General features: G+C 43.3%; 1 protein-coding gene across 3 annotated transcripts in view; it reads left to right on the top strand.

Moving 5' to 3' along the window:
• The first annotated feature begins 2,787 nt into the window (after positions 1 to 2,787).
• The window catches only part of TMTC4 (transmembrane O-mannosyltransferase targeting cadherins 4), a 52,213-nt gene continuing 43,203 nt past the window's right edge, over positions 2,788 to 11,797 (top strand). For 2 of the 3 annotated variants that reach the window (XM_082763548.1, XM_082763550.1), the window contains exons 1-3: positions 2,788 to 2,869; positions 4,667 to 4,882; positions 10,678 to 10,793. In XM_082763548.1, the coding sequence (XP_082619674.1) occupies positions 4,721 to 4,882; positions 10,678 to 10,793 (278 nt within the window). In that variant the 5' untranslated portion in view covers positions 2,788 to 2,869; positions 4,667 to 4,720. Of the gene's footprint in view, positions 2,870 to 3,799; positions 4,064 to 4,666; positions 4,883 to 10,677; positions 10,794 to 11,797 lie in introns of all 3 variants that reach the window. The other variant, XM_082763549.1, reaches the window with a different exon arrangement.

Raw genomic sequence — 11,797 nt, 5'->3', positions numbered from 1 at the left:
GAATCTGGAGCAGGTGGCAAGCGAAAAAGCAAAGGGAAGAATGGAGTGGGATCTGAATGAAAATGACTCATACTGGTCATGGGTGGAATTGCAGTTACTAATGCAAGGTGTAGGGATGTGGGACACAAATCCATGGACAAGACTTTGATTCATTTCACTTCCCATGCAACAATCCTGTAACTTCTGTTTCATTTGTGTTTTATTTTTATCATTTAGAGTTTATCAAGACTGCAGCTATAGCATGAGTTTGCCTGAGTACACAGATATATGTATACACACACAAATATATATAATTACACACAAAACAAGCTACCCAAGACCTTGAAAAGCCTTGTAGCAGAATACCTGGGACACGGGTTGCCTAGAGAAAGAGACCACTGAACTACTTTTAACAAGCAACTAGCACATTTGCATGTGATGCTTGTGCATGCCCCAACCATGCAACACCTAATGAGCAGCTGATTAGGTCCAGTTAGGAGCAATTGTGCTCAATGGGCACAGCCACATTAATGAAGGCAAAATCCATGGCATGAAGAGGCATCTGTTTTGAATACAGCTATGGTAAAGACTGATAGTCTTTTAAGGCTTCTGAAACATTTTGGTTGAATCCCTCATTACCATAGTCACTGACATTTTATTCACGTCTGCAAAGTCACTGCAATACTTGCAAATGCTGATCCCTTGAAATATGTCTCTTGCACACTCCCTTCTTACAAAAGAAAGATTGGCCTTTGTGCAAATCTGCAATGACAGGCTTCTAAAAATAAGGATGCAATAGCCACTTAGGTGGATCAATTTAGCATGCTGAGAAAACTACAGCACAAGTAGATACTCACCTCATACATAAACCTTCCCAGAAACTGCAGATTTTTTTAAAAAATAGTGTTGTATTTAGGAACTGTTTTAAACTGGAGCGCTATAATAACCCTTCTGAAGAAACAGACAGGAGATAAATTATGCAATTGTAGCTGATTTAAATCAGACTTTGAGGGAACTCTCCAGAATGAGTATTTGCTCTGCAGTTAGTTCTTCACGTTAACTGAAACAGAACAGAAGGTCATTATAAAAGTTGCTATGTTATATGTAAAGCAAAATAATAAAATTATTAAAAAATGGGCTTATTTCAAAATGGAAAAAAAGTGGGAAGGAAGGACTTCAGTATGTGTTGTCTACATCATAAGGAAATGTTAATCAGTATTATTGTATTAACATAAGAAGCAATGAGGTGATTTATATCAGCTGTTAATCTGGCTGTGTGGATATAGATAAATTTGACCAGAACTGATGATATCAGCAGACCTAGACTGAACAAATGAAATTCCGGTTATAAAACATAGATCAAGTATGTGCAGATGTATAAGAAATGCGAGCAAAGGAGCTACTGAGTATCTGAATGGGCCATTAGTAGGAATAAATACATCAGCAAATGTGAAAATGACAGATCCTCTGCTGAACAAAATACAACGTAGCAATGTGGAAGTGACTCAACTAATATAAGGCTTGCAATCCTCAGAGTTAGTCCAGTGAGGCAAAGCTCAGCCTTGACTCTGAATCCTCCATATATTTGTATATGCTTAAATTACAAGAAATTCCTACATATTCACAAGTTTAAGCATGAACTGAATTTTGGTTGACTCTGCTGGAATTTATAGAAGACAGAAGAATAAATATATGAGACTGCCTTTCATAACTAAGGATTTCTTTTCCAGATGGGGCCCCTCTCCTCTGAGTTGGGGCCCTTCCATTAGTAAAGGCCAGAGATTTAAAAGGTGTGTAAATATTGTGAATTCAGCAAGACTGTTGGGTTTGGAAAGACCGGGGAGATAATTGACAGGAATTTGAATTGCTGATCCTTACTTGCATTAGTATGGGGGGCTTAAGTTGGATCAGTAAGGCAATGTGACAGTCATCAGCCAGTACTTCTTCATGATAACTAATGCAGTGTGGCAAACCAGCTGTTTTCAGGAAGCGGTATAAATCTTGTCGCTTTTCATTCTAGGAGCAGAAAACCTAGAAAACATACTGGTAGGGGTTATCTCACGTTTTATCTCGCATTTATAAGGCAAAAAAAAGCCATAAAGACGCCTTCCATCTCTTCCAGCTTATGGTTCCAAATTTATGGTGCTAAATTAGAGGCTATGAAGCTTAGAGATTGTGCCCACCTATGCCACTAAATCGAGGACGAAGGCAAAAAGGACAAGATTAATTCCATCCATAAGGCACAGGTGACTGCCTTGGAGTGTTTATGCGTTTATTCGAGCCCCGGGAACAAAGGGAGAAGTTTCCGTGAGCTTTGTGTGGTGAACAGCGTGCTTTGTGACAGCTGCCTGGCATTGCCCTACCGCTCCCACACCGGGGAGCACCTCGGGTGCCTTGTGGCGGCTCCCTTGTGGCGTTACGGACTCAAAGCGAGAGTTTCACGGATACTTTAACAACACAGCCTGGGAATCGCGCTGCCTCAGCTGAGCCGGGCGTGTGGCGACAGCAGATTAAGGGCGACAACCGCCACGCTAACGGCCGCCCCAACGGCCAGCCCAACGGTCAGCCCAACGGCCAGCCAGGTGAGCGGGACACCGCCCGCCCGGAGCCGAGGGGGGCGCTCCGCCAGCCCCGCTCCCTCCTCGCCCCGCCCCCTCCTCGCGTCACCGCCACGACCCCCCGCCTCCGCCGCCAATGAGCGGGCGGGGCTGCCCTGAGGGGGCGGGGCGGAGTGTGGGCGGGGCGGCAGGGCAGCCAATGGGCGGCGGCGGGCGGGACCAAGAGGCGAAGCGGCGGCGGCAGCGGCCCCTCCCCCGGCGGCCGGAGCGGCGGGCGCTCCCCGCGAGGGGAGTTGGGCGGCGGGCGCCGCGCGGGCTCCGGCTCCTCGCAGGTAACGGCGGGCGGGGACCCCCGACCCCACAACCCACACACCCCGCGACCCCGCGCCCTGGAGCCCGTCCCCGGCGAGGGGGGCTCGCCCTTTTCCCCTCTCAGCGGCCGGAGCGCCCGCGGAGCTGGACGGGACGAGGGGACGCGGCACCCGTTGGGACCGTTGGGGCCGTTAGGACCGTTGGGGATGCGGGGTCCCGGGGAGCCCGCTCTGTCAGGGCGAGCTGCGGACACCCCCCCCCCCCCCCCCCCGAAGCCCTTTTTTTTATGGGGGTCCGCGGCAGGGAGCCCCCCGGGCGGGGTCTGCCGGGAAACTTCGCGGGGGGAATGGGGTGAGGGCAGGGCGCGTTGTGGCGGGGCGCTGCTCCCTGTGACACCGCCGGGTGCCTCCCTCTGGCTAACCCCCTTGTTTGCAGCCTCTTCTTCTCCCGGCGACCTCGAAGCGCAGGGGTGGGTTACTTTGGGAGAAGGTTTTGCTCTTCTTGTGCTGCTAAAGTGGCTGCCCCGCTGAGCAGCGCCGCTTTTCCCCAGCCCTCCCAGCTCCCTGTGCCTGGCGCCGAGCTGCGGAGCGCTGCTGCTGGTCCTGGCAGCGAGAAGGGCCGCTGGTGGCACGGGGAGTACAGACTGCACGGGGGCATGGGCGTGGGGGGGGCAGCGAGCTGCCAAGCGATTGTCTTTGCAGCCCTAATGGTCGAGTGTGTTCGGAAAGCCGGAGAGCTGGAGCGTTTTCCTTGGTTAAGTGCGATGTGTTCAGGTGTGCAGCAGTAAAGTCGGTATAAAAGAGCCAGCAAATACGAAGAAAGTTTCTAAGTTAAGGTTTGGACTCTAGGAATTGTGAGGCTGGGCTCCGGTATGTGCTTGTCACAAACTTCACATACTCCTGTTATTACTGTAGCTTCCCATTTGTAACCTCCCCCCCTGCCATTTACAGCAGCACTCGGTAATAAAACCCCTCTCAGTACTGTGGGAGCAGCAGCGAAGCAGAGGCAGCATAGCTGCCCAGGCAGAGGGCTGGCTTTGGAGCATCGGACGACACCCTGCCGAGTAAAGGTGGCTCGTGGGTAAACTTCCAGTCTTGGTACCTTCACGCTGATACACTGCTCAGTGCTGTCGGATTGTGTGGTCGCTCTCATCTACCTCAACAACTACATGCGTGTGATGACACTGGTGGAATTAAGCCTGTGCTGCACTGGAGGTGTGCAGAATGATGTAGTGAACGCTCCTTTGAGCCCTAATTGTATGATACTTGTCTCATTGTTTGAATTGTTGAGATTTAGGGCCCAGTGTCTGTATGTATTCCCAGTATGGACTGTATGTAAGACTAGATCACTTAACTCAATGGACTTGGCTTGAGTTGAGTTCTTTTTGCAATTGCTTATGGTTTGTGTTTGGTTTTTTTTCCACTCCCTGTAAGGAAATTACAGTGCTTATCATTCTCTTAAGAATTTTATAAATGCTCCGCAGTCCCTGTTATGCCCTATATGTTGCACTTGAAAAGAATAGCAAGAAACAGATAAAAGTGACTTGCTCAACATTTTAGGATTTATCTGTGCCAGAGCTGTGGCTTGGAATCTCAGAATTTCTTGGCTTCTATCTCTGTGCATGGACCGTGAGAAATTGTGTCCTTCTTCCAAATTTGAAGTATAAAATTATGTTTTGGTATGTTCTGGTATTATGAAACACTGTGAAATAAAGATATTTGGTTGATAGAAATTTAATTTTCTTATTACCACCTCCCATTTTATTATTATTTTTGTAGTCAAATGTAAAACTGTGCATTTCTGTATATTTCTTTCAGATTTGCAACCAACATAATGCTGAAGCTCCCAAATTGGAACAAGCGTTTCACAGAATGGCACAAGCAGAACCTAATCTGGACCATGACATATCATGGGTTCTCCTTCCGTCACACTGGGCTAAAATCGTTGTGGCATTAATTTCCTTCCTCTGTTTTGCTAACAGTTATGATGGAGATTTTGTCTTTGATGATTCTGAAGCCATCATCAATAATAAGGTTTGTCTCTTTTGTTTTGTTGTTTTCTTTCCATTTGATTTAAGTGACAATAGGAAAAGAAATAATGACAACAGTTTAAGTAGGCCCAAAATATTCAAATATTCATCCTAGTGGAGAACTTCCTTCTCATATTCTTTTTTTTGAACTTTATTTTTGTTTGTGTTTTTTTTTTTTTAAGTAAGCCTTGTTTACAGTTGACAAACAAACTGTCCAGAAGTGTTCCACAGAAAAACCAGAAGCATGAGTAAGCTCATTTAAAAAAAATCGTATACCTAAAGATATTTGAATAACTTGACCTGGGTTCTAATGCATAAACAAAAGAGGGAAGAAATTAAACAGTTTTATTTTTCTCCCCTTTTTTGTTACACCAAATGGACATAAGAAAGCATCCAGGGTTGCAGTGAATTTGGATGTGATGCTTAATAACACTTATTCACTGGGTACCTGCATTTCAAGACTGCCTACAGATCTAATTTTATGCTCATTTCTAAGAGTTATGCTGTAGATTTTCTAATATCCATTGATAGTAATAAGAGATATTTTCATTATTCCCTCACAGTGACAGATGAATAAACTGTATGAATAAACTGGTTGTGAGATCACTAAGTGGCTGTAGGGTGCAGGGGTTCTCCAGCTGTGGTTTATACCATAAAAATGTTATAAGAGCAAGGAAAGCTGCGTTTTCCTGTGCTCCTTCTGCAGTTAATATTCCTGTGATGGCAGTATTTTTTGAAATAGAGGCAGAATATTTTTGTGCTCTTCTTTAAACTGATTGTACATGCAACAAACAATTCTTGAAATACTTAGAAATTAACGTGCAACCCAAACAAACCTCTAGTTACAAGTTTCACTTTTACTGTGAGAAGCTGAGTGTCTTCAATTGCTGAGACCCTTCATACAGTTACATGTAGCAGTTAGTGGGCCTGTGGTCATGAGTGGGTCATGGTGTTGCACAGCAGCTCTTACGCTGTTCTGGAAGGTACTTGTGACAGGTTTGAAAAGAGAAGCGCAGACTAAAATGAGTCATCCTCATCTGTTGATTCTGTTTTCCTGATGCTATGGGAGTAGAGGGAGGATAATTTACAGAGACTCATACATCTATCTAGAAGAATACAATTCATGTTTTTTGACCTTGCACAAAATTTAGAGGCAACTTAACTGCAATGTACATTTAAGAACTTCACGGAATTACTGTTTACTCAGACAAATTTATATTTTGATTGTGTAAGTCTTCGTGCCTTGAGTTATAAATGGATGGGGGAAAATACATCTGTCAAATTGGAAATAAATCTCAAAGCTCCTACAAGAATACTATCAACAAATTAACAACCTACAGTGATTTTATTTTTGGCATTTTATTTTAAATTACACAGCTCCTGGGAATGTTTCATTCTGCAAAGTTTCATTTTGGGACACAATTATAATATTTTAATTTCCTAAAAGAACAAACAAAAGACTGATGGTGAAACAAGGCAGCTTTATTCTTGTAGAATTTCCACACTTGTCATCTTTCTCCATTTCTTCCACTTTTTAAGTTTTGAAGTGTTTCAGTTTATCTAAGCAACACAACAGCCTGCATCAGGATTATAGCTGTTGGCAAAGCTGAGAAATTCATCCAATTGCTTAAATAGATTAATTCTTACCTAGTCTGTATATTGAAAAAATTGTGAGGCTTACTCTATTTTTTCATTATCAAAATCTTCCAATATCCCATGGAAACTAAATGAGATTTTGTTGACAGTACCATTTTAATACAGGTCAAATAAATATAGGGAAATAAAAAATCCACAAGAAAAATGCAGAGACAATGAGCATTTAACTGTGAGAAAGAGCATGTAGCAAAGGCAGGAATGTTCCACCATGTCTGATATTAGATAATAAACCCAATAAATGAGGTACGAGGCTGTTTCCAAGTTTTCTTGTTATTTTAACTAGTACACAGCTGTGTTTTTTTGTCTTCATTTGTAGAATCATAGAATATCCTGAGTTGGGAGGGACCCATAAGGATCATCAAGTCCAACTCCTGGCACTGCACAGGTCTACCCAAAACTTCAGACCATGTGCACAGTCCAATCGCTTCTTAAATTCAGACAGGCTTGGTGCAGTGACTACTTCACTGGGGAGCCTGTTCCAGTGTGCAACCACTCTCGGTGAAGAAACTCTTCCTGATGTCCAGCCTAAACTTCCCCTGCCTCAGCTTAACACCATTCCTGCAGGTCCTATCACTGGTGATTACAGAGAATAGGTCACCTGCCTCTCCACTCCCCCTTGCCAGGATGCTGTAGACCCCAATGAGGTCCCCCCTCAGCCTCCTCTTCTCCAGGCTGAACAGGCCCAGTGCCCTCAGCTGCCCATTATACATCTTTCCCTCATGGCCCTTCACCATCTTTGTCGCCCTCCTTTGGACACTCTCTGGCAGTTTAATGTCCTTGTACCGTGGTGCCCATAACTGCACACAGTACTTGAGGTGAGGCCACACCAGCACAAAGTAGAGTGGGACAATCACCTCCCTCAACCAACTAGCAATGCTGTACTTGATGCACCCCAGGATATGGTTGGCCCTCCTGGCTGCCAGGGCACACTGCTGGCTCATATTCAACTTGCTGTCAACTACCACCCCCAGATCCCTCTCGTCTAGGCTGCTCTACAGCGTCTCATCGCCCAGTCTGTACGTATAGCCAGGGTTGCCCCGTCCCAGGTGCAGGACCCGGCACTTGCTTTTGTTAAACTTCATGCAGTTGGTGATCGCCCAGGTCTATCTGCAAGGCCCTTCCACCCTCATCCAAGTCTACAATTCCTCCAAGTTTGGTGTCATTGGCAAATTTGCTCAGAACTCCTAGTCCTACATCCAACTCATTTATAAAAACATTGAAGGGGACTGGCCCTAAGATGGAGACTTGAGGGACCCCACTAGTGACCATCCGCCAGCCAGATGTGGCCCCATTTACCACAACCCTTTGAGCCCTGCCTGTCAGCCAATTGCTCATCCATTGTATGATGTTTTTGTTAAGTTGTGTGCTGGACATTTTGTCCAGTAGGATCTTATGGGAAACTGTGTCAAAAGCCTTGCTGATGTACAAAAAGATCACATCAGCTGGTTTCCCTTGGTTGACTAGGTGGGTGATCTTATCATAAAAGGAAATCAAATTTGTTAGGGAGGACCTACCCCTCATGAACCCACGTTGGCTGGGACCAATGACCACATTGTCCCCCAGGTATACTTCAATAACTTCAAGGATCATCTTCTCCATAATTTTACCAGGCACTGACGTGAGACTGACAGGCCTGTAATTGCTAGGGTCTTCTTTCTTACCCTTCTTGAAAATTGGCACAACATTTGCCAGCTTCCATTCTACTGGGACCTCTACAGATAGCCAAGATCGTTGAAAAATAATTGAGAGAGGTCCCACGATGACGTCAGCCAGCTCTTTAAGCAACCTTTTAGCACCCTATTATATTAAGCAATGTATTTGCTTGCTTGGCAAATCAAACAGCTGTATTAGGACAAACTTCAGACACGATGTGTCTTTTTGCATAAGCCTTCATATAGAAAAACCTGACCTTTCTTCAGGTATTGAACCCTGCCTTGTGAAGGCTGCTGCTATCAAATCTTTAGAGATTATTTGCTTTGTACTTTCATATGTATGTATGGGAAAAGCATACTTAACTTTTAAACAGTTGTGACTCTTAGAGCAAACAATTTCATTTTTAGAGTAAGTCCACTGTGTGGCAAAATTGATGTAAATAACTTTCTCTAAGAAAACTTAGGTATATGAACAATGATAGAATCATAGAAAGGCTCTGGTTGGAAGGGACCTACCTGAAAGACCATCCAGTTCCAACCCCCCTGCCATAGGCAGGGGTGCCTTCCACCAGACTGGGTTGCCCAGGGCCTCATCTAGCCTGGCCTTGAACACCTCTAGGGATGAGACACCCACAACCTCTGGGCAACAAGATACGTGACTGAAGATTTCTGGATCATAAGGAAGTATAATCTAATCACTAAATCCTTCCAGGTATTCAGCATTTCCTGTATCCTGCCTGTTGAAGACAAAAGAAGGCTGATTGAAGATGAGTGGGAAATCTAGCCTTACTCATCTCGAATATTTCCAATCTCATGTTATTATGGTTATCTGTGACATAGAGAACATACTTTTAAAATTGTGCTAGTTCCTTTAAAAAAAAGAAGAATAAAGTTTCTTTCATAGTCCATTTCTTAGGTAAACATGCATAAGGAACAGTGCTGCTGGCTGGAACAACAGTTGGAGGGCTTCACTGCCACCAACAAATCCCCCTTGCAGAGTACAAAGGCTGCAATACAACCCAGTCCCAGCTTGCCCCTGTAAAAGCAGGCCATGTTGATTGATTTAGTGGACTGCTGATGAGGTTCACTCCTTCCCTGAGAGTCAGATTATCACCTTTAGGGTTTGTCCATACCACTGAGGAATGGAACAGGAATTTAGGTGCTGAAGGCCAAAATTGCAGTCCTGGGAGCAAAAATACCTAAGAAATTCTTAGCTGTCACTCAACAATGCAAACATCTGTGAGGGACTAAAGAAGTTTTGCACCTTGGGGCAGTCTTCTATAGAGATGGAAATGTAGAATAAGTGAGACGTATCACACCAGGCTTTGTAAGCCTTGTCATGGCTTCAATAACCTGATTTACCTGCTTACTGTTGTTTGGATTGCTTGTTTGGACTGTTTTGATTTGTTGGTCTGTTTAAGAAAAAAAAATAGGGAGAGAAGGTGGGGATAGACTAACTTGGGTCTGAATACAGGTATAATACCAGCACTCATACGAAAGCTGTTCGTTAGCTGGTACAATTTTGTTCATAGATTCCGCCTTAAGTGTATTTAACCTTTGCGTTTGCTCTAGTATGAATTGGTACTTATTAGAATTTTCCCCAGGGAAGCAAGAGAATAAGGGGTGGGTAGAAGATAAATATGTTAGATCGAGCTTCCCAGATTGCTCTCAAAGAAAACTGAAGATGCTACAAAATCAATTTCTTTCAAAAGTGGCTTCCTTATTTTTTTTCCTCTCTAAAGTGTATGTTTTCCATTCAATAGCCAGGTTATTTGGATTTTTCCATTATCAGCATAGTTTGAAGATAAAAGGAAAGAGTATACTTATCCTTTGCAATGTTATGGGTTTGTTTTTATTATAGGCCCTGACCCCACCCCAAATTAACATAATTCATTCATTATTAATTCATAAATCATATTTAATTCATTAACATAATTCTTGCTTTCTTGTAGTAAGGATTTAAAAAATAAAAATAAAAAAACTATTTGAATAGTGTTCTGTGCAAAGTAAGGCTTCAGAAAGGGCTAATTGTTGTTTTCTATATTTAGTCTCCTTGCTTTCTTGCTTTCACTAATAGTTGACCTTCTGACACTGGGAGAAAAATGGCTATTTGTGACAGTTTGTATTTGGCCTCTTTTGAAAGATAACCTAGCCCTAAAATCAAAGATGTTTTACAAAAATATTGTGTTCTTTTATGTGCATTATATCTCAATAATTGCACCAAATGATCAACTGATATGAAATTTAGTAGAACTATGAGTATTTATGTAGTTATGCCTACCTACAAAATCCAAGCATCATGACCTTCATGATGATAGGCATCCAAAATTTGACCTTCGCTGAAAACTAGGGTGCCTCATCAATGTCAGTAGTGAGCCAACAAAACACCCTTATGTCTGTGGTAACATGAACTTGTTTTAGCTATAACTTGTTTGTGCTATGGCTGCTTTGAACCAAACTGAAATGTTAAGAATCTGATGTCTTGTTTCAGGACCTCAGGGCAGAAACCCCGCTTGGTGACCTGTGGCATCATGACTTTTGGGGCAGCAAACTCAGCAGCAATACCAGTCATAAGTCGTATCGACCACTGACTGTCCTGACTTTCAGGTGAGACTTGTCATTTAGCTCCAGGTCTGAAGTTTTTTAACACATATTGGCTTGATTGATTTTGGGGAGGAGGAAACAAGAAAAGGGAAAGAGGGGGAAAAGGGGAGACACAGCGTGTCTGGAGGGAGTTGGCTGCCTTTCCTGACACTGATTACCTTAATCTCAAATTGAGTTTTAATTTTCAAATTGTTTCTTTCTCAAAGTATGTGTTATTTTGACTTTTTGTATTTCCTTTTATAAATTGTGTTTTGTTTACTTGGTACTAGGAGCAATATAGTTGAGGTCACATATTGATGAGGTCACATCATCAAGGAATTAGATGTACGTTGCCTCTGCTTAGTCATGCTGCCACTTGTGGTGCTGTTGTTTTTTTCTGTTCTCTGCTTTGCTAGTGGCCTGTTGAATAATTCTCTTTTATATAAATAGTATCAATGCAATGTGGTCTGTTGCTACTAGGTTACTGAATAGTTTTCCCCCAGATATTTTAGCTTGAAGTGAGTGTCTGAGAAAAAGATACTTAGCTAATGTCTACTGCTTGCCCAAATCCTTGTACAAAGATCATGTAGCAACTGGGCACAGTAACACAGAGAACATTTGAGAACTTGGCCATAAGCTTCTTTACTTTCCCCATACAGCCCTCTGTTGTGGGACCCGCTGCTACAGAATGTGGAGCTGGCACTGCTTATGCAATTGTGTCCAGACTAAGGCAGAGACTAAGTGATTGGGGAATAAGTATTCCTGCACTTTCTCCTCAGATTCAAGGAAAAGTTTTGACTCAAGCTCAGTGTTAGTGTTTTAAGTACTTAGCATAATGAATTTCACAGTCTTGTTGGAGTTTCTTCGCATTGTCACAGAGGAAGATGTATGGCTGAAGAGCATGTGTTAGTGTCTTAAACCTAGTAAAGCTTTCAGTGCATTACACAGCACATGCTTTCCTTTCTTTTCAAGGTCTCTGTGGTATTTTCCATCCTCAGTAATATTCTGGTTACTTTAAAGAGAGAACT

The sequence above is a fragment of the Aythya marila genome, assembly GCF_965140915.1.
Source record: "Aythya marila genome assembly, chromosome: 1".
Lineage (NCBI taxonomy): Eukaryota > Metazoa > Chordata > Aves > Anseriformes > Anatidae > Aythya > Aythya marila.
The sequence above is the reverse complement of the archived record's forward strand: the minus strand, read 5'-3'. Positions and strand labels throughout refer to the sequence as shown.